General features: G+C 49.3%; 1 protein-coding gene across 1 annotated transcript; it reads left to right on the top strand.

Annotated features, from left to right (window-relative positions):
• Positions 1-345: 345 nt before the first annotated feature.
• On the top strand, positions 346-21,225 carry ADORA2A (adenosine A2a receptor). The gene is made up of 3 exons (XM_034438532.3): positions 346-433; positions 12,734-13,385; positions 19,889-21,225. Exons 2-3 carry the CDS (start codon positions 13,036-13,038, stop codon positions 20,751-20,753), a joined length of 1,215 nt encoding a protein of 404 aa, XP_034294423.1. The 5' UTR covers positions 346-433; positions 12,734-13,035; the 3' UTR covers positions 20,754-21,225.
• The last annotated feature ends 1,021 nt before the right edge of the window (positions 21,226-22,246 follow it).

Consider the following 22,246-nt stretch of genomic DNA (forward strand, 5'->3'; position numbering starts at 1 on the left):
CCCTCCGGGCTGAGGTCCCTCCTGTGGTAGCATCACATTCCCTCAAATGACCCTCGTGAAGACCTCCCGGCCGCCCGCTCGCTCTCCCGCCGGTCTTGGGGGGAGGGCTTCCCCGGGGCCGCCCCGCTTCGCCGCCTTCGCCTCGACGTCTCCCTCGCCAAGCAGCGGCCTTCCGCAGGGCAGGGCCGGGCTCTTTCGCCTCCATTGCCGCCAGGCGCTCCGCAGTCCCCGAGGGCCGGGCGGGAAGGGCCGCGGTGGGAGCAGCTGCGCCCGCTCTGCCCTCGAGGAACGAGCCACCGGCGCCGCGCCTGGCCAGCAGAGGTCGCGCCTGCCGGCGGGCGGGCCGGGCGGGGCGGGGCGGGCCGGGCGGCCAGCGGGACTCGAGGGCGAGCGGCGAGGCAGGAGGAGCGGCCGGCCGGCCGGCGGCAACCAGGTGAGCGCGGGCGGGGCGGACAGTCGGGCGGCGTCCCGTCCGGGGCGACCCTCGCGGGGCTGCTGCGGAGGCTGCAACGGAGAGGCGGCTCCGGCCCCCCTTCGGCCCTCCGGGGAAGTTTCCGTCGGCTCAGAAAGGCGCCTCCGGCCGGCGCCCCTCGACGGAGCCCCGCCTGCCCCTGCCCCGCGCCTTCCGCGGCCGGGCAGCGCAGCCCTCGGGGCGGGCGAGGCTGGTCGGGGCGAGAGGCGTCGATGGGCGCTGCCGGGAGCGGCCAAGACCGCCGCTGAGATGCCGGGGCGTGGGGGCTCGGGAGCGGCGGGTTCGCTCTGCCCGGCACCGCCCGCAGCTGCAGGGCTCCGGGGAGACGGAGGGTCCGGGCCGTCGGTGGGGGCGCCTTCTGGGAGGCGGGAGGAGGCGGGGGCTCTGGGGGGCAAGGAAACCCACAAGCGAGGCAGGAAGAGATGTCAGAACCTGGTGCTGGAGCTCCAGGCCCCAGAGAGAGCCGGCCCCGCCCGGAACCACCAGCTCAACTGACCCGCCAGCTAAAAGTGCTTGTGGCCTCCTCCTCTCTTGAGCAGCTTGGTCCCGTCTGGGGGGGCAGACCCAGAGAAAGGCCGGGGCCCCCTGGAATGGCTCTTGGGGGGGGCTCCCGTGGGTGGTCAGCTGGGCCCTTCAGGGAGAGGCTGCCTCTGTCCCTGGAAGTTTTCCCTTAAACCTTCCCTCACCTCTCCCCACCCTTGAGGACCCAGGAAATGTCTGTGCCCCGCTCCGACTTTGGGCTTGGTGTGAAAGACAAGCCCCACTTTCAAGGCTGATCTCTCACGCAGGTGCTTGGACCTGCAGCCTTCTCAGACTTGGCAGTAGCACTGGGAGCTAATTCCTACTTGTCTTTTGAAAGTTCCTCCTCCAATTAGAGGCCCTGGGAGAGATGGCCATGTGGACACAGACGCAGGGCTTAAGGGGTCCCAGCCTGGCACAATTGCCCAGAGAGATGGAGGCTCCCTTTCCTGCAGGTGCTGAAGCCCAGGGCAGGTGGTCCATCTGATACTTTCTTTGGCACTGGTGTCCTGGGCACCAAAGATGGGGCCTTTCCAGCTCTCACCTGGGTGCTTTAATGTGTGGCTACTTTACCTTGCTGATATAGTTGAGCCCAAGGGCAGGCGGGGTATGCATTTCACTTCTGCCCCCCATAGTCCCTTTTTGCAACCGTGGAGCCCCACAGCCACCACTGCCAAAAAGAAACCCACAAAAACTGAAGCAAGCCCTAAAATAGCCCAGCTTCTGAAACAGTTGAGCGTATTCCAGCTGTTTGGCCTTGTTGTCCATTACAGAACATCCTCCCAAAAAACTTGCCATCCAAAAATGTTAAATAAGGCTCCAGTTTTTATGCAATTATTGCTTTCCTGTAAAATACGTCCAGGATTAGAACAAGAGCTGAACCCAATAAATAACAAGCAGCAGCAGCTGAAAACATCTTTGGCTCTGTTTAACAGCCGGAGTCTTTGCCAAAGCAGAAAATGTTTGCCAAAAAGAGTTCCAGTTCAGCAACCAAGATCTTTTCTCTGGAGTGGGGGGGATGCCACCCACTCCCCTTAAAAAGGCCTCTTTCCCCCATCCAGTGATTTTGGGGGAGCCCTCCTGCAAGACAGTTTCAAAAATGGGAGATTGTTTCCAACTTGAGCTTGGCAAAAGGACAGCCCAGCCCTGAGAACCTGGTCTCCACATCTCCCCATTTATTTATTTAGTTTATGAAATTTATTGGCTGCCCATCTTACCACAGAATAGCTCCCATTCTGGGGAGGGGCTGCTCACAAACCGATCCTCCAAGTTTGCAGCTTTGGCATCCCGGGCCATTTTTGTGGGAGGGGGCCGGGCTTGGCAACCAGCAGAGTCCATCTGTAGCAACAGATTCAGGACTGGGAATTTGGGACAACCTCTTGGATCGAACTGCCCTTCAAGATCAGGGCACCAAAGTCTTGCTTTTACTGCCCCCTGGCAAACGGAGAGGATCTCCGTGGCATCTCAGGTGAGGGTTGATGTGTCCTGCCCATTAGGTCCTTCTCTGCCTCCAGCCTCCTTGCTCTCTTTCAGCATAGGAGCACTGTTGCCCCCACCCCAGCTGTTACATGAGGTTGGTTTCCCCCTGAAGCCATGGTTTTTATGGAGGTGTGTACAAGGCCGGCCCTTTGCTGCTATGGCTTCTGTAGTGCTTAGAAGGAGCCACAGATGGCCTTGCAAGCGGTGGCCAACAGGCCAGTCTCTCTGGCTTCTCTCCTGGGTCCAGCAGTGGGTCTATGGGTCTCGGAGTGCTGCTATTGGCTGGTGAGGCAACAACAGTCCCCCCCTTTTCTTTCCTTTGCACTCAGGAGGAGCCCCTTCCTCACTGGGCTCCTGGCTAAAGAGCCCCAGACAAAGCAAGCTTGCAGATTATGTGTGTTTGGTATGTTGTGCAGGAATAGTAAAGAGAACACTGGGATTGGCAGGTCTGTCCTTCTCATGGACTTCTGCTGTGCCAGATTCAGGACGGCTGGTGGGGTCGGGTGTTTCCGAGCCTGCCTTCGGCTACTCTGACCAGTCCCAACCAAGGTGGTCATGTATGGAAACAAGGCTGGGCTTCCTTTGGGTCCTGAAAGGGTCAGTTCTGAAAGGGGGATTTGGCTGCTTCTCCAGCTACAAAAATGTGCTTGGCATTGTGGTGACAAGACTCGGCTGCTGCAAGATGTTGGGAGTTCCTGCCAAGCCCTTTGAAACACCTGGACAGCAACAGCTGTGTTTTGCACAGCCTGCAAAGAAATGTGCTGCTTATGTTCTCTGGGCATTTGGAGGAGGATCCACCCAGGTCGTTGATCTACTCAAGAAGCCCTTTTGCTTTGCCACCTCTTGATCAGCTGGAAGATCCTCAGCTCCTCTGAGCATTGGTTACATTTTGGGAAGGGGGAGGCAGACCCACCTTGCTCTTTCATTTTGCTTTTTCTCAATTGTATTGAATTCAATATTGTGCGGTATTTATTCATTTATTTGTTTACCTGACTCTGGGTGGGCTAACAATTAAGACAAAAGCAGAGTAAAGACTCAACAAATAATTCAAACACAAACAGCTCCAATATTGGCCCAGCCGTGCTCTCGGGGCTGCAGGTTTGATGACAAAGCCAAGTTTTTTTACTAGCTACCGAGTCCAGGAAGGATCTGTCTGGGGCAGTGCAGCCCCACCCAGAACAAGAGAACCAAGACATCTTAAAACCCAAAGCCACTTGGTTTGAGGAGGCTGAGTTGAAGCCTTGTCCCCCATCCAGACCCCTCCCAGCCCAAAGCAGGACCTCCACAGCATCCCTCAGATGGCCTGGGTGAAGATACACAACTGGGCATCATCTGTGTCTGAGTATCCTCTGTATTCCACATCTCTTTGAACAAAGACATTCTTAAGGAACACTTAACTAATTTTCTCATACAGGTAGTCCTCGACGTATGACTGTAACTGAGCCCAGCATTACGGTTATAAGTCATGCCAGTTGTTAAATGGGTCAGTCCTACTATTACAACATTTTTGTCATTAAAAGAACATATTGGCAAATGCCATGGTTGTTAAGCAAACGCTGTGGTCATTAAGCAAATCCATTGTATGCAATGGGAGGAACTAAATGGTAGTTTTCTACAAAAAAACTAATAGTGTATAAATCTCAGGCCTGTGACTGCAGGATCCTGCAAACAGCCGTAACCTTGGGTCAGTTGTTGAGAGCCCAAAATGTGAAGCAACTACTCATAACTCGGGGACAACCTGTACGAAAGTGATGTTCTTTAACCAGTTGCAGCCGCAAGAAAAGAATTGTCCCCTCTTCAAACTCACTGGGAGGTCCCAACTTCTACAAATGCTGCATACTTAGCCCATCCAGAACCCACCCTTGGCCCCTCTTCACAAAGGAGGGCCGGGTGCCTGCTTCCTCCTCAACAGGTTTTCTTGCACAAATAGGAGGAATCCGCTGGTGAGGAGGTGGGTTGGTGCTAAGCCAAGTCTACTTACGGTGCCCCTTCCCCTGAAGTGCCAGGGCTGCTCTGTGTCGTGGGAATGCATGTCTGACTCAGAATGTAAAACTAGCTGGGAAGCAGCGTTGAAAGTGCTAAGAGGAGGGAGCCAACCAAGAATCTGGCATCCAGGCAGCAGCTGGCTTCTTTGGGCAGTTCATGGGAAAAAGGGGGTATGATGTCCTGGATGAGGTGCAAATTTGCATTGCCAGGGCCACAGTGGTGGCACTGGATATTGCCTCCTTACCCTAGTAGGGATATTGAGGGATGCTGTACCAAAATTGGGCAGCTGTCACTGTGTCTCTGGGTTCTCGGAGCATGTTTTGATCTCCAGGTTGTATCTCCCCTCTTCCCATATAGTCAGGGGGCCACTTCCATGGCTTGAGTTGTGGGGCATGGACAGGAGCACCATCTCCTTCCTACGCAGGATGAACCTAAAGTCAGCTCAAATGGAAATCTGGCACCCATCAGGTGAGAGACTCTTTGGAGCTGTCCCACGTCCTGAAGAAAAGCTGTTTTCCAGGCCTTCAGCCACACGAGAGGATTGGGAAGCTCAAGGAAGCTCTGCTGCATAAGCTTGGGGGGGGGAGGGAAGGCTTGAAAATCCTGAATGATGGAGACTAGCCTTCGGGAAGGGCCATCCAAGCCTCTGAGTTAGGCAATGAAAGTTTGGTTAAATAAGTTTTAGACATACTTTTGGAAGGCAACCTGTGCGCAATACAGTTCAGATTCCCACACAGGTGGATCTCCTCTGCTTTCTGTTAGCAGGGTAGGAATATTGCCTTGTCTGACTAAAGAAAGGGCCATCCAGAGGGACACTCTCCTGCACGGGAGCCTTTTCCTGCAAAGCAGAATTTCCCTTTCCTGGTTCCTGAGTTGAAGTGCTCTAAATGCCTCCTTGAGAGAAAAGAGCAGCACAACACAGGCTCTCCCCAGTGCTGATCCCCAGCCTGCTGTGGGATTTCAGCCACTTTGAGGCTGCCCTTGGACAGGATTTCAAGAAGGAAAATAACTCCAACAAATTGAAGAGTTGCTAAAGAAATGGTTGTAAGTCAAGGGATTTGTTTAGCAACTATTCGAAGCCACAGCAGCATTGAAAAGTGATGTCCGGTCCTTGCACTTACAACTCTTTGCAGCATCCCAACAGACACAGGATCAAAATTCAGGCGCTTGGCAACCAACCTGTATTTGTGATGATTGCCATATCCCAAGATCATGTGATCACCATTTATGACCTTTTCAGCTGGCTTCTGGTGAGCAAGTCAATGAAGCCAGATTTACTTAACAGCTGCATGGTTCACTTAACAACCACCTTGCTTAGCAATAGAAATTCTGGTCCCAATCGTGGCCATAAGTCAAAGATTACTTGTAGAGCTGAGGATGCGTCTCTCTTCGTAAAACACGTGGCCTTCAACTAGCAGAATTCCGCAAGCAGCCACGGGAGTTGACGTCCACGTGTTTTAAAGCTGCCAGAGTTGAGAAAGACTCTGGTCTGTCTTCCTGGAGGGAAGAGAGGGGAGCAAAACCAGATCTCTGCCACTGGGGTCCGTGGGTGCCAGGTCCAGAGGGAGACCCTCTGCATTGGGCAAAAACACAGACCTTCCCCAGAGGGAGAGTCTAGCAGGCACTTGGGCAGGGAGCAGAGCATGGGGAGGGGTGTGGGGCCTCCTTCAAGCAACCATAAGGGAAATTGTTGGATTTAATACTTAATTTCCTCTTATTACCGGAAACAGACCAAATATCCAAGATACATTAGAAATGCAATTAGTGGCAAAGGAAATGAGAATGTTTATGTTCTGTTTCCATGGCTACTATTATTTTATCAGCACACCAATATTATGATAAAATGGCTGTTTCACCATAAAATGGCTGGCTCGCCTTCTTGCCCTTGCAAACATGACTGGCAATCGGTCCACACTTTAGCCCAGACTGCCCTGCCAGAATACTGTGAATGTTAGTTTCCCTCCTTCAAAAATGGACCTGGTAGCATTTGGGAGACTATTTAGATTCCTGTGTGAGAGAAAGGGGTGTGAATGTGTATAGTTGTGCACCTGCGAGTCAGCCTGGATGAGCCCTTTTCGTGTTCTTGGCAAGGTTTTTGAAGTGGTTTCCTGTTCGAGAGCCAAGAGGGACCAGGCCAAAGTCCTCCAGCAACTTGAATTCCGGAGGAGAACTTGGACTCCTAGTTTGTAATTTGGTGCCTTCGGCCATTACCCCGACATGACTCTCAGAATGAGGTTGGGCTGCCCTAGAAGATTAAGGCTGAAGCTGTAGGAGAGCTGAGCAGCTGTGCAGGAATGCAGATTTTATGAGAAATAAAATGCTAGAGATGTAAACTTCTATTTTCCAAAATCATTCTGTCTACTTAGCAATGATCTTCTAATCCAAGAAGAGGAAATGGAGAAGGGCTGGTGCCTAGCTTTGAAACGCTCTTTTGCAGTTTGATGCAGTTGGGGACTCGGCTGAATCAATGTTGCCATACAGGTAGTCTCCAGTTAACGATGGCAATTAGGACTGGAATTGCCATTGCTAAGCGATGCAGTTCTAAAGTGCTTGTCATTTGACCAGGCTACTCAATGATGGCAGTCCTGGCATTGCTGGTTGGAGCATGCTCATGTGACCGTGCTGACTTCCTGATGGCTTCCCCATTGCCCTTGGCAAGGAATATCAGAAATCATGGTTAATGTGACTGTGGGATTCTGCAGCAACTTGAACTATGAGGACAGGTCATTACTACCACTCATTCAGCACCATCATAAATTTGGACAATTGCTAGATAATTGTTAAAGGAGGACCACCTGTACCTTTAAAAGTAGTCATCAAGGAAGCCTGAGAGAGATTGGACTGTGGTGGCAGAGACAGCATAAGAATACAGAGGTCATTCTAGGTACATCAACTGCTACACAAACAGCCAGATGTTGTACTAGCAGGAAAACCTCTGGTTGTGTCTAATAGCATGACTCCTTCACTTGTATTAAGTGAAACTGGGTGCTCGACAAGTTGCTATATTCCAGGTAGGAATGAAATAATAACAGCATCTCCGAAGGACAGAATCGCATTCCATAAATGGCGGAATGGAATGGAATGGAATAGAGAATAGAATAGAATAGAATAGAATAGAATAGAATAGAAGCTTTATTTGGCCAAATACGACTGGACACACAAGGAATATTGCTGTGGGATCTTACAAGATTTCTCTCTTGAGGATATTTAGTTTTAAATTCCAAAGTGTGGTGTTTGTGGAGCTGGGCTGCAGTGATAATATTGTCACCTGTACCTTAATATTGCCCTTTTTGATGCCCCATCCTGGCATTTTTGGCTTCACTGCATCCCATGGGGACCGAGAAGAATCCTTAGGACAGTATGACTGGCCTTTACATTAGTGTTTCTGAACCTCGGCAATGTGTGCTGAGGTTCACATTGTGGACTCCAACTCCCAGAATTCCCCAGACAGCATGGCGACTGGGGAATTCTGGGAGTTGAAGTCCAGGTATCTTAATATTGCCAAGGTTGAGAAATGCTAATCTAAAGGCCAGTCATACTGTCCAAAGGATTCTTCTTTGGACCCTGTTTCCCAACCCTTCTAATCGTCAGGCTTCAGGCGCCCAAAGACTGCTCTTTCTGGCGCCTATCAGCAATGTCTTCACCTGCATTGCCCAAAGCCATTGGTGGGCACCAGAGAAGAAAGCACTCTGTTTCCTGCCAGGGAGGCAGGCAACATATGAGATGCAACACCCACCACAGACAAATAAGGTGACTTCCTAGTTGTCTAGTTTCCTCCAGTGTGAGTGTGACATGAAATTATCCAACTGACAATGCAGAAATCATCCTGAGGTTGACCTTCCGCTTGTCTTCCAAACGACTTTTACATTGGCTAAAAGTTCTGGTCCATCACGTCATTTGGTCCAAGTCCTCCTCCTCCTGTTGAAATCACCTAAGAACAAGGAGCATGGGAAGTCCAACAATCATCGGCCATGGGATCATGGTTGCTACTCCATACTGTGCCACCATAAAACCATTTGGACTCCTTGTGGACAGGCAATTGGTGAAGAATGCAACTGCTGTGGGGGGGGGGTGTCCCCCTCATGGAGAATATCCATCTTTATTATTTTATTACATCCTGCAGCCAAAAATAATACAAATAACTTCTGAGGCCTCTGGCAATCAGCAGATAATAAAGTAATCTCAACAACAATACTTCAGTTAGTTATAGTTAGTTAGTTATAGTTTATTTGATTTGTATACCGCCCTACTCCCGAAGGACTCAGGGCGGTGAACAGCCAACAATAAAATACATAAATACACAAAATTTAAAAACCCGATAAAATCAAATTAAATTATTTGGCCCAGACAAATTAAAATACCCCAATAATTTAAAAATAGATTAAAATTTACGTATTTAAAAAGGGAAGAGATCAGGCCAAGCCCGCTTGATGGAATAAAAAGGTCTTCACAGCACGGCGGAAGGAGCGCAGTTATTCGTTCATCAGATTCACTACCGGTAGCTTCCTTCTCTGGAGCTTCCTGCCCTTCCTCCGGCTTTCCCCAGCACCATCCTGGATGAGGAAGGCTGAGCTGACATGAGACCATCTTCCCAGGACAGTGATCTTTCGACTCAGGCCAAATGTGGACTAGATCAGGAATGTGCTTTAAGAAAGGGCTGCTGGGGGGAGAGGGGGAGACAGCTTGAAAATTACTTTTCAGTTTTAGGTCCTTCCCTCATGTCTTCCTTTTTATAAATAACTCCAGAAGAAATAGGACTTGAAGACGGGGACTTACATGAACGGGGTTGAAGCTGATGGGATTCTTCCACAGCCAGGAAGAAATTGGTCCAGATTCCTGAGCAACTCTGTCTTTGTTTTCAAAAGGCTTCTAGGTCTCATCTGTGCCTGGATAAGATTCTCAGACTTAGACTTAGACTGGGGTTTCTAGCCATTTCCTGTTAAAATAAATCAGGTAAATTAGAAACTAGATAAGCATGCATACATTATGTATATAAAACACATGTTAAGTGTGCACAATTTTCTTTTTAATGATGAAAGTGCAGCTCCGAAGTCTCCCCAACGCAACTTGGGCATGTGCTATACTGTAGGTGCTAACAAATTTGGCTACAGATTTGGCCATATTTCAGCCCACTGGGACATCGCAGCCACCCCAGGTGATGGAGGAGACTCCTAAACCAGTGGAAAGTTTTGAGGTGCAGCTTCACTGTTTTTTATTTTGCGTGGATTCCAGAGGCTTTCTGCAAAGCAAAAATGCTTTGGGGGCTATCGGATGGCTTTGTAGCTGATCTCACCATTCATCACCACACAGAGCAGTGCTTCTTAAACTGGGGGCGGTCTCTCTCACACACACACACGCACACACACACACACAGTGGTTTGGGCACCTGAGGGAATGGAGCAATTTAGAGTTTAGAGTTTATTGGATTTCTATACCGCCCTTCTCCCAGGGGACTCAGCCACATTAAAACATATGAATTTATAAAATTTAAAACCAATTAAAACAAATATATACAATTTGGCCCTCAAATTAAAACACACATACACCCACTTAAAATTCATATTAGTCCAATCCGGCTTGCTGAAACAAGAAGGTCTTTAGGGCACGGCGAAAAGTACGCAGGTCGGGGCTAAGACGAAGCTCTAGGGGCAGTGCATTCCAAAGGGCTGGTGCCCCCACAGAGAAGGGTCTCCCCCTGAGTGTCACCAGTCGGCATTGTTTGGCCGACGGCACCCTGAGGAGCCCCTCTCTATGGGAGCGTATTGGCCAGTGGGAGGTTGTTGATGGCAGAAGGCGGTCTCGTATGTATCCCGGTCCTAAGCCATGGAGCACTTTAAAGGTGGTGACCAATACCTTGAATCGCCCTTGGAAGACCAACGGGAGCCAGTGCAGCTCGCGCAGGAGGGGTGTTACATGGGCGCGCCAAGTCGCACCCATAACCACCCATGCGGCCGCATTCTGGACCAGCTGGAGCCTCCGAGTGCTCTTCAAGGAGAGCCCCATGTAGAGAGTGTTGCAGTAGTCCAGACGGGATGTGACGAGGGCATGAGTGACTGTGCACAGGGCATCCCGGTCCAGAAAGGACTGGTGCATCAGGCGAACCCGATAGAAAGCTCCCCTGGCCATGGCCGTCATGTGCTCTTCCAAAGACAGCTGTGCATCCAGGAGAACACCCAAGTTGCGAGCCCTCTCTGTGGGGGCCAAGATCTTACCCCCAATAGTTAGTGATGGTGCCAGCTGACTATACCGGGACGCCGGAAGCCACAGCCACTCAGTCTTGGAGGAGTCGAGTTTGAGCCTGTTTCTTCCCATCCAGATCCGCATGGCCTCCAGGCACCGGGACATCACGTCAAGGGCATCATTGTGGTGGTTCGGAGTGGAGATGTACAGCTGAATGTCGTCAGCGTACTGATGGAATCTCACTCCGAAACCACGGATGATCTCGCCCAGAGGCTTCACATAAATGTTGAACAGAAAAGGCAAGAGGACTGACCCTTGCGGCACCCCACAAACAAGGCGCCTCGAGGTCGACCTCTGCCCCCCTGCCAACACAAACTGCGTGCGATCGGAGAGGAAGGAGGAGAACCACCGCAACACGGTTCCCCCCCACTCCTAACCCCTCAAATCGTCGCAGCATGATACCATGGTCGATGGTATCAAATAGGACCAGGACAGAGGAGCAACCCCTGTCCCGAGCCCTCCAGAGATCATCAACCAATGCGACCAATGCCGTTTCCATGCTGTGCCCTGGCCTGAAGCCCGACTGGAACGGGTCTAGATAATCGGCTTCATCCAGATACTGGGGTAGTTGTCGCGCTACCACACTCTCAACAACCTTCACCACGAAGCGAAGGTTGGAGACTGGGCGATAATTCGCTAATGTAGCCGGGTCCAGGGAAGGCTTCTTGAGGAGAGGCCTCACCACCGCCTCTTTCAAAGAGGTGGGGGAAGTAACCCTCACTCAAAGAAGCGTTGATGATCCCCTGGAGCCAGCCTCGTGTAACCTCCCGGGAGCACCAACCAGGAGGGACACGGATCCAACAAACGTGGCAGCGCTAAGCCTCCCCAGAATCCTGTCCACGTCCTCGGGAGTCACAGGGTCAAACCCCTCCCAGATAACATTCTCAAGATTCCCCTCCATCACTCCATCCGGATCTACCCAATCAGAGTCCAGACCTTCCCGAATCTGAGTGACTTTGTCATGCAGGAACTGCACAAAATTTTCAGCGCCGCCCTGCAAGTGATTTGCCATCACTTGTCTGTGACCTGAGGATCCTGATTGAAATGACTGCCACCGCCATGATACTTATGTAATATAACAGAGTCTGGGTTTTTGGGGAGGTAATGAGAAGAGGGGAGGACAGTTGAGTCAGACAGTTTAAGAATCACTGGTCTAGAGTAAGGTGATGGGGAAGCCAAGACCCTCCCTTTGAGGCCCAAAGCTTGGAAAAGTACAGCCACATGAGTGCTGGTCTAGGAACGGGAGTCCCCTGCCCAGTGGTGAAATGTAAAATTTGTTACTACAAGTTCTGTGGGCGTGGCTTGGTGGGGGGGGGTAATGTGACTGGGTGGGCGTGGCCAACTTTTTTTCCCTTTCTTTTAAAAGCATTTTTTCTACAACCTCTTCGGCCAAAAAAAAATTGCTTTTAAAAATTAAAAAAAGCCTCTGATGGTCGCGCAGCTCAGCTGGGCATGGAGGGGGGGTGAGAAGGGATTTTTGCTACTGGTTCTCTGAACCACCTGCCGCCATCGCTACCGGATCAGGCAATCCGGTCCGAACCGGGAACATTTCACCCCTGCCCCTGCCCAAGTCCCCTTCTCTCATCCCCGCTTTCCTCACAGGATGGTGGTGTGGAGAAGAGGGGCGGGGGAGCCACTTGAAGTCCTGAATGAAAGGCGGAATATACTAAAGAATAAACAATGAGCTTTATCAGTCTGGAAGTTGAGGGGTGGCCTGAGTGGAGGCTGCTCCGTTGAAGCAGGGGTGAAATGCTCCTGGATCGGACCGGATCGCCTGATCTGGTAGCGATCTTGGCCGGGTGTCAGTACTTCCTGGTTGTAAGTAATGTTTTTTACCTTTTGCGCATGGGCAGAAAGTTTTGTGCATGCGCAGAAGGTCTGCGTGCGTGAGTGAAGCGAGCCAGTGTGCGCACCACGTGCGCTTCCAAGCCAGTAAGGAAGGTAAGTAGATTTCACCCCCACGTTGAAGGATGTCTCTTGGTTTCCATCTCACCATCGTCTTTTTCTTTTCCTCCTCCTCTCCTCTCCCCCATGCAGAATGTCCCACGGAATCTCCTCTGCACCCTCTCCAAAGGGGTTCCTCTCGGAGGAAAAGTGAAGAGCTGCTGTCCTTGCAGGGAGGCTTGCTGCCCAGGGAGTTTGGGGCAGAAACAACTGTTGAGCAGCCATCTGGAGAATGAATTGGCTCCATGCGGGAGGCCACGTTTTCTGCCCTGCCTGGAGCTTGGCCAAGCCTTGGCCTCCTGAAGGCTGGCCCACCCTCTCTGCCATCACAGCCTGAAGAGGCCTGCAGCTATGGACACGAGGGTCCCCGACCCCTGCTTTGAGCTGCCCTCACCATGCTAGTGCTTGGGGACAAGAACTTCCTTACCGACGTCATCTACATTGCCTTTGAGCTGGTCATTGCCCTTCTGGCCATCTTTGGGAATGTCTTGGTCTGTTGGGCCGTTTATCTCAACAGCAACCTGCAGAACGTCACCAATTACTTTGTGGCTTCCCTGGCGGTAGCTGACATTGCGGTGGGGGTCCTGGCCATCCCCTTCGCCATCACGATCAGCACCGGCTTCTGCGCCTTCTTTTACGGCTGCCTCTTCATCGCCTGCTTTGTCCTGGTGCTGACCCAGAGCTCCATCTTCAGCCTCCTGGCCATTGCCATCGATCGGATTATTGCTATCCGTATCCCTCTCAGGTAAATATGCCAAAGGTGCAGAATTGAATAACTGAGTTTGAAGAGACTTTGGAGGTCTTCTAGTCCAACCCCCTGCTCAAGAAGGAGACCCTAGACCAGCGGTTCTCAACCTGGGGGTCGCGACCCCTTTGGGGGTCGAACGGCCATTTCACAGGGGTCGCCAAAGCCCTCTCTCACCCCCCACGCCTTCACTCACCCTCACTCTCTGCTCTGTTGGATCGCCGGCCGTTCGCTTACCCCGCCCACTCCCAATCTATTGCTGCCTCCTGAGTCCCAGCTGATGGCTAGAGGGAAAAAAACTGTTTAAATTCTTGCCGCAGGGCTTCAAAGGGCCGCCCTACAGCCAGTGGTGGGATTCTGCTGGTTCCGCCCTGCCCCTTGCCCCGCCCCTCCGCACCACTATTTATTGCCAATAAATAGTGGTGGGCGAGGGGTGGGCGAGCCAGCAATTTAACAAACTGTTCGGTGGTTTTTTTGTAATTTTATTGGCCCGCGGAGCTTCAGCATAGGCTAATTAGCCCTTGATTAGATCGGCTCCTGACTCTCAGCTGATTTGCTCTCAGCTGTTTTGCTCAGGGCTCTGCTGCTTACTTGCAAAGAGTGCAGATTTTTTTCCTCCTATCTATGCTGAAAAACGAAACTGAAAGTAAAGCAGGCTGTTGGCTTTGCTGTAACATTGGAAAATTAGGCAGGCAGATTTCTTTTCTTTTTCCTCACCAAAAAAGGTAGGTGCAAACAATGGGAAATTTAGGGAAAAAGAGGAGAGTTAAAAAGATTTTAAAGCACAAAAGAAAAAAAGCTCTATTTAACTAGGGAATTGTAATAATTGAGATACTATTAATTGTATATTGTGTTGAAAGCAGAAATGGTTTAAGTTATGGTTTGGAGGAATATATGGGGGAAATTATTTGGTTTATTATTATTGGTAAATATAATTGATTTATAAGAAATTGGATTGCATGGAAATATTTGGAATATTCATGTTCATATTGATTAATATACAAAAAAGGTAGTTATATAACTAATCGATTTATATTAAAATGTTGAATTTATATTAAAGAACTGTAATATTACATAATTAACCAATGTGAGGATGGATATAAAAATAGATGACAATGGGAAGGGGTATAATATAGAATAGAAGGGAAAAATTGAATTTGATTAAGATTAGAGATGAGGATGAAGGGTAATATTGGTTTTTTTCAAAAATAGATGAGGAATAAATATGGCAAAAAGGAAATATAGAAATTGTAAATTTAATTGAAATGACTAAACACTGTTTAAATTTGTGAACCGGCCAAATACTCTGTTCAAAGAAAATACATTGTATGTTTGTATGTGTATTTCTAATTATTGTTATTTATTCATATTTGTTCTCTTTTATTCTTTAAAGTTTAACAATTCATTCTTTATTTTAATATCTTTATATTTGTTTGAGGTTGGCTTTCTTCCCTTTCATCTTTTTTATTGTACAGCAATCTTTCTCCTCAAACCTACCACCTCTCTCTTTTCTTTCCTTCTTACTTTCTCTTCCTCCCCCTCTTCTTCTCCTCCCTACTTCCTCTTCCTTTCTCCTTCTCCTCCTCTCTTCCTCCCTCTCTTACCCTCCCTCCTACTCTAATTTCCCTTCCCTTCCTTCATCTCTATTGCTGTATCCTTTTATGCATATGGACAACTCAGAGGGCTGAAAAAGTTATTTCTGACTGGTCCTCGCACTTTTGACCAGTCCTCGAACTTACGACTGTCCTCACATTTTACCTTTTTGCCCTATCTTGTCATCATGGTGAAGAGAAGCAGTTGTGAAATGAGTGACATGGTTGTTAAGAATGCTACAATGGGCATAAATGATGACCAGTCATAAGTGCGAAGACTGGTCAAAAGTGCGAGGACCTGTCAGAAATGACTTTTTTTCAGCCCTCTGAGTAGTCCCTATACACATAGCCACGGCCACCCGGTCACATGACCAGCTAGCCACGGCCACCCGGTCACATGACCTCCAAGCCACGCCCACAAAATAAGCCACACCCACAGAACCGGTAGTAAAAAAATTTAGAACCCACCCCTGGTTGGGGGTCACCACAACATGAGGAACTGTATTAAAGGGTCGCAGCATTAGGAAGGTTGAGAACCACTGAGGTAGAGCATTTCAGACAGGCGACTGTCCAGTCTCTTCTTAAAGACCTCCAGTGATGGAGCACCCACAGCTTCTGAAAGCAGGCCCTTCCACTGGTTAATTGTCCTCACTGTTAGGCAGTTTCTCCATAATTCCAGGTTGCTCCTCTCTTTGATCCATTGTTTCCTGTCTTGCCTTCTGGTGCTTTGGAAAATCTTTGTGGCAGGAGGGACTTCTCTGCAGAATTCCCAGGTTGTGGTTTAGCAGGGCCTGTGCATGTGATTGTCAAGCGCAGCAGAACGAGTTCCTGCTGGCCCCAGGGAGCCTCCTTCCAAACACGCAGAGCACTTTTTTTGCTGGACAATGAGAAATAAAGCAGGTGTTCTCTGCATCTTGTGACATCTCAACCCTTGTCCCTGAATCAGCTGCCCCAGAGGCTAAAGGACATGGGCTCCAGTTCCAGGAGGCAAACCCATAGCAAAACTGCCCAGGAGAAAGTAGCCATCCCCCAGCGCTTCCTTCTGGAGTCTGTTACACAAGTAGTAGCACCCCCCTGAAACGCAGAGTCCCAGCTTCCTAGCCAGGAAGGCTCCAATAGGATGCCAAGGTTGAGTGGCTACACAGTCCAAGACAACTGTCAACCGCCTCCCTTCCTTCTTGCAAGGCCTTAAAAGGCGGCCCGAGCAATTTCAGCTCAAAACCTGGGTTAGAATTGCATGAAACTGAATCTAGAAAGCTGTTTGTTCAAGAGTTTCTGGAGCTGTTCAGCAACGAGACTCTCTGGGTAGGATTGAACTATGGTTGGAGAAAGACTTTCAGAACAGCATAAGGTTTCGTTAGATATGCACAAATTAAAAAAATCAAAATACTTGCTCCTTACTGGGGGCAATGAAATGCTATACAACAAAAAAGACAGATACCCAAATCCTTTTTTGCTCCAGTTTTCTCCAGCAAGGAGATAAGTGCTTTCCACTAGGCAATTGGGGGAAACCAAACAAAGGGGCGGAATTGAAGCTTGAGGTAGGGAACATCTGAGTTTCCATCTACAAAGAATAAAGTAGCTTATGAGCCGGGGAAAGCTTTCTCTTTGGGAAAACCTGGACAAACTATGAAGTGAAAGCGAGCGGAGGTCCTTCCTTCAAAGGAAGGGGAAAAGTATCTATGGGGAACTACCAGTCTGACATGAATATTTGGGAAGATCCTAGAAGCAGAAGCAGACCTATAACAGCCTGGATAAAATGCTGCAGATTTAATCTATTTTGATTGAGGTAGGGCATCTAACAAACCAGTCCATGGCATTCTGATCGCAGATTAGTTAATTGTGAGTAAACATTTCCATAGCCACCCATCTTTCAACCAACTCTGGGCTCCTCCTAATAAAAAATTTAAAAACATTAAAGACTATAAAACTCAGCCAATTAAAACATTAAAAACAACCAAGTTGGATGGGATGAAAATGAAGTTGATATATAATTGGCTAAAAATTGACCAGAGAATCAAATTTGAGTGAGGTGCAAGGATCGGACCTGGAACTTCTGTTTTTCAGGATTTTATAATAATGATTCAGGTGAACAAACACAGGAATGCTTAATAAATTTGCAGATGGCACAAGTTTGATTACTACTATCCTAAAAGACAGAAATATATTTTTAAAAAACCTTAATAGCACAAGTAAATCGGTTGAAAATAGCAAAATTACATTTAATAGAGAGAGGTGCCAAGTTCTTCACTTAATGGAAATGGACATTAAGAATTTCTTCATTGTTTTAATGAAGGAATAGCAATAGCGTTTTATTTGTAATAAATGTTACTCCACATGGGGAGGTCTTTCTTTAGGAGCTGAAATGAATTACAGTTCTGCAGCCTTTGTTACAGTCCAAACAGCTTTTACTCTCTCCTGATCACCATCTTCCTCCCTTTTTCAAACTCTCCTTTTATTGTCTTTTTGGGGGGGTTCACACCACAAAACCGTTATGTTGCAATTGCCTCCTAACTCCCAGCAATGGGTTCTCATCAGGCTCCTTTTTGCAAACATAATTAGACAGGGACCACTTTTATTTTCATTTATTTATTTGGGTGATTTATCTGTCTGCCCTCTCCCTCTCAGTGCCGTTGATTTCCTCCTTGGCTTATCACAATTTTCTGAATCCACTCAAGCAGTTTATTGTAACGTTCAATCTTTAATGAATGTGGCTCTTAGAAATCCCCTTTGACTTCTCTTTATGAGCCCGGAAGGAATCGTCTTCAATTACAAAATTCCCCAGGCTGCTCGAGGGCCTCTCAAAGGCCTTGAAGGACTCTGAGCTCGGAGTCTCCCAGGGTCTCTCCCACCATCACCGCAGAAGATAATTCTCCGGGAGCCTCTTGGGACCTTTCAAACGCAGGAAGATGGATTGGGAGCACAGCCTGTGTAGACTGTATCTCTGCAGGCACCAGGGGAGGGTGAACTGGCTGGTTCCCTCTCTCTGGAGCCTTCCGATGATCCCCCAGCTTCACAGTGAGGCTCCTTCATGCCAAGGCTTTGCCCAGAATTCTTGGCCCAGGAGCGGTTCATAAGGAGGGGGGGAAGCCATCCGGGTTCCCCTTCTTCTTCTCTGACTCCAGGAAAATGGAAAGCTGAGTCCTCTTTACAAAGGATCTTCAAACACAGAACATTGCACCGAATGCTTCAAACCCAGGATTCACCAGACTACACTCCGTGTTCATCAGTGGCACAAAAGATTGTGAACATTATTTATTAATTTTATATCCAACTTCAAGACCGGCCCTCTAAAAGGCACTTTTCTGGAAACTCTTTGTGTGTGTTTTTTTAAAGCAACGTCTTTAGAAAACAATTTCTAGTTCTTTCACAGCACCTCCAGATGTTGAGGTGTTCAGTTTGCCTCCTTCAATTTGAGATGATGGGGCAGATCAGCCTCCGGCCTCAGGAAGCAGAACTGGCCGATCTGCCTCCTTTCTTGTATAGGTCAGAAGTTGTGTGATCAATAATCTGAGCTTGACCATCCAGAAGCCAGGCCTAAAGGCAGGACCTGGACAAAGACGGAAATCTAAATAGCTTTCCTTCCCAGCCATGGTTAGAGAATCCAGCCATGGTTTATCTGGAAAAATAAGCATAAATTAAGTCGCTGGTTGTATGTTCCTCAGAAGGGGCTCCTTGCCTCTTCTCAGCCCTTGTTAGGCTTCTGCTCTTGGCCCGCTCTGCGCAGCAAATAAGGATGGAACTTGAAAGGGAGCGGGCAGTGCCTCCAACAAATGCATCAGGGGATCTGCTGCCTGGCAGAGGCCACTCTGGGCACGGCCAGTCCCAGGGCTTCTCCAAATAAAACTAGGACCCATTCTTAATTTTTAAAATTAATTTATAATATTTGCAAGCTGTCTTTTGGGACAAAGGCCCCCTTCCCTTGTGATGCCCAAGAGAGTCCCCCCCCAACCTCTGGAGGAAGAACCTCCGGGATCCATCAGCCCCATCACTGCTGGTCTCAAAGTCCTTCTGTGGAGCCCCAGGGAGTTCCAGCTGGAACAGGAAGCACTTCCAGTATTGATCAGAAATCTCTGTTTAAAGGAAAAAAACTATTATCAGCACCCTCATGTCATTGGTTCCAAGAATCGATATTACCCTGTTTTATGTCAATCATCAATTTACATGACCCTCATCTTTATTACAACGAATGCCACATGAAACTTGATTTCAACGGATTGGCTCACTTTGGGTCTGAATGTGCCCTGGCCAAAGATGAGTCTACGGGGCAATGTTGGGTTTTCCTTCCACTCCACTGATAGTGTCAAGGGGGTGGGCATTGATCCTGCCCCCAGGCCCTTCACCCCTTACAGCTGGGCTGTGCCGAGTCCTGGTGATACCCAGAAGGCAATTCCCTCTGCCTTAAAATGGCCTCACCTTCATGGCTGGGAACTATAGCTGTGTGAATGCAGTTTCCAACAGACACCCTCACTATTAAGTTTCCAGAATTCTTTTGAGGAACTCCACAGTGAACATTTTCCCAGATTATTTACAGTGTGGATAGAATCATAAATCCCTGGCTTCCTGTTGATAGAGGATCCTTTTAGGATGAATTTTAACAACTTTTTTTTTAAAGGTGTAGGGTTCAGTTCTCTCATCTACCTCTAATTGTTCCATTGCCCTGGAACTGAGGGCAATGCCAGGCATGGCTTGAGATCTGCTGAGGAGGTGGATTGAATCCCATGTCGGTCAGTCCACACAGTGCTGGCCACATTCCACAGCATCAGATCCCAGCTCTCTCCTGTTGCAATGGAGTGATTCTGCAGCAAGATGCTGGAATCTGGACAGATTCTATCAATTGATCAGTTCTGCTATCTTCTCTTCCCGTGTAGATGGAATTTCATGCATTGCCTTTCTCTGCTCTTCTTCCAGGTACAATGCTCTAGTCACCAGCTCACGTGCCAAGGGAGTCATCGCCATCTGTTGGTTCTTATCCTTCATTATTGGCCTGACGCCAATGCTGGGCTGGCACAGGAAGGCTCTGGAAGAGAATGGGCAAACTCAGAATAGAACCAACTGCAGCAGCAATATGGTGCGTTGCTTCTTTGCAACTGTGGTCACCATGGATTACATGGTCTACTACAACTTTTTTGCATGTGTGCTGGTTCCTCTCCTTCTGATGTTTGGGATCTACTTGAAGATCTTCATGACAGCCCGGCAGCAGCTCAAGCAGATGGAAAACAAGATGATGCATGGGGAACGATCCCGATACATTCTGCAAAAAGAGGTCCATGCAGCGAAGTCTCTGGCCTTCATTGTTGGGATGTTTGCTATCTGCTGGCTGCCATTACACCTGATCAATTGCTTCACCCTCTTTTGCCCCACTTGCAACAACCCTCCCCCCGGGGTCATGTACCTGGCCATTATCTTATCCCATGCCAACTCCGTGGTGAACCCCCTGATCTACGCGTATCAGATCCGAGAGTTCCGCTGCACCTTCAGGAAGATCATCCAGCGGCACATCCTGTGCAGGAAACAGGGCTTCAGATCCGCCACTGCCAGCCGTAGGACTTCCGCTCACGATGGTGAGACTGAAAACACGGCCATACAGATCAGCAACTATTCGCTCAACTTCTACTCCAGCAGAGACTTCAGGAGCATCCATGGGGGCGGTTCTGGGGGGCAAAGCATCTGCATGGAATGGACCCCAAGCCAGAATGGACTGACTGGAGAAGTGAACGGGCACCTTGTACTTTCCTGCAAAAATGGGGAGCTCCAGAAAAATGGAGCCCCTTAGCCTCTTGGGGTTCCTGGGTTTTATGGCAACTTCATTGGAAGCCTCGAAGGCGTCCTGAGGGTGGTGGGGCTGTTGCTGTGCTGGAGCTGAACCTTGCTAGGCTGCAGGGTTAAGGGAGGAGGCATCCCTCTCTTCGGTTAAGGGAGAAGAGGACTGCCAGGAGAGGGAAAGGGCACCAGAACCAGGCACAGGGCCAGCAAGCCAAGGACTTCATGGCTGCTTAAGGGGTCTTGGAGGATGGGGAAGGGGCAGCAGCCCATGTGATCGTACCAGTCGGTGGCCAAATTTTGCCAGTCTAGATGTACTTATTGAATCACAGGGCAAGGAAACTGCATGTTTTGCTGCTGTGGGGGGAGGGAAGGCTGACCAGTGGTCGCAGAGTCCATCTGGCTGGCTGGCCAGAAGCCCAACAATCATTGTGTAAATGCCATTGTTCATGTAAGAACACAAGTAGAGCATTCTTCAGTGCAAACTCTTTGCTGTTTGGCTACTCTTATTCTCCTGGGGGTGTGGGGGGGGCAGGCTCTGTGCCCCCAAAACCCCCAGGAGGGAGAGCAAAGTGGAGGGAGAACAAAGCTGTTTGGGGCTCTCTTGTTGGATGTAAATGGCTGCTCAGGCCCAGTCCAGGGGGCAGAGCAGGGAGGGGGCTGATGTGAAGGAGGGAGCCCCCACCGGGCAGCAGGAGCAACTCTAAGGAAATGGCTGTTGGGAGGCTGAAGAAGGGTCTTCTGCACCCAGGATGCGATGGGGGATGGTTGCCTCTCTGGACCCCTGAGGATACAAACCCATCTTTCCAGGCTTCCTCTTGCTGCTGGGTTTGCTAAGCCTGCCGTCTGTTAGGATCCTTCCCCTGAGCCTTTTTTGCTTTCTCTCGAATTTTGTTCTAACTAAACATTATACTTTTCTGCAGAAGCATAAAATAGATTTGGAACTATGAAAGGGTGACCTGTCTATCATGCCATTTTAATTGAAAATGTCTCCATAGACCGGGACTTCACTGCTCAGAAAGGAAAGGCCAGACTGACAAATTAGAAATAATTGTGAGCTGCCAAGGAGTGGCCGGCATGGCCATCAGCTGTTGGTGGAATAGTGGCAGGGTAGCCGTGTTGGAGCCAAGGGCCACTGAAGCCTGGAGGCTTTGGAGGCCCTTGGCACTAGGCCTTTCAAGGCAGCGGTGGCAACGCTGGCAGCGGCGGATTGATTGGGTTTCCAAGATTGGGCACGGGTGCTTGACCGGCTGCACATACTTTGTGGGCCATACGTTGTGCAGGCGTCCCCTCAACTGTAGCTTGGAGTGGTGCAAATGGAAAGTCCTACTTTCCACCTATCTCGCATGAGGTTGAAACCTGGGACACAGGTTACTTTCCTGAGCATCTGTCCCCAAGTAGCTAATCTCCAGATGTCTCCACTACAGTTCCCATAATCACCGGTCATGCTAACCAGGATGATGGTGGTTGAAATCTGATCTCTCTGGAGACCACTCATGTGGAGCT

Source organism: Pantherophis guttatus, chromosome 17, assembly GCF_059756535.1.
Source record: "Pantherophis guttatus breed Tessera chromosome 17, ASM5975653v1, whole genome shotgun sequence".
NCBI lineage: Eukaryota > Metazoa > Chordata > Lepidosauria > Squamata > Colubridae > Pantherophis > Pantherophis guttatus.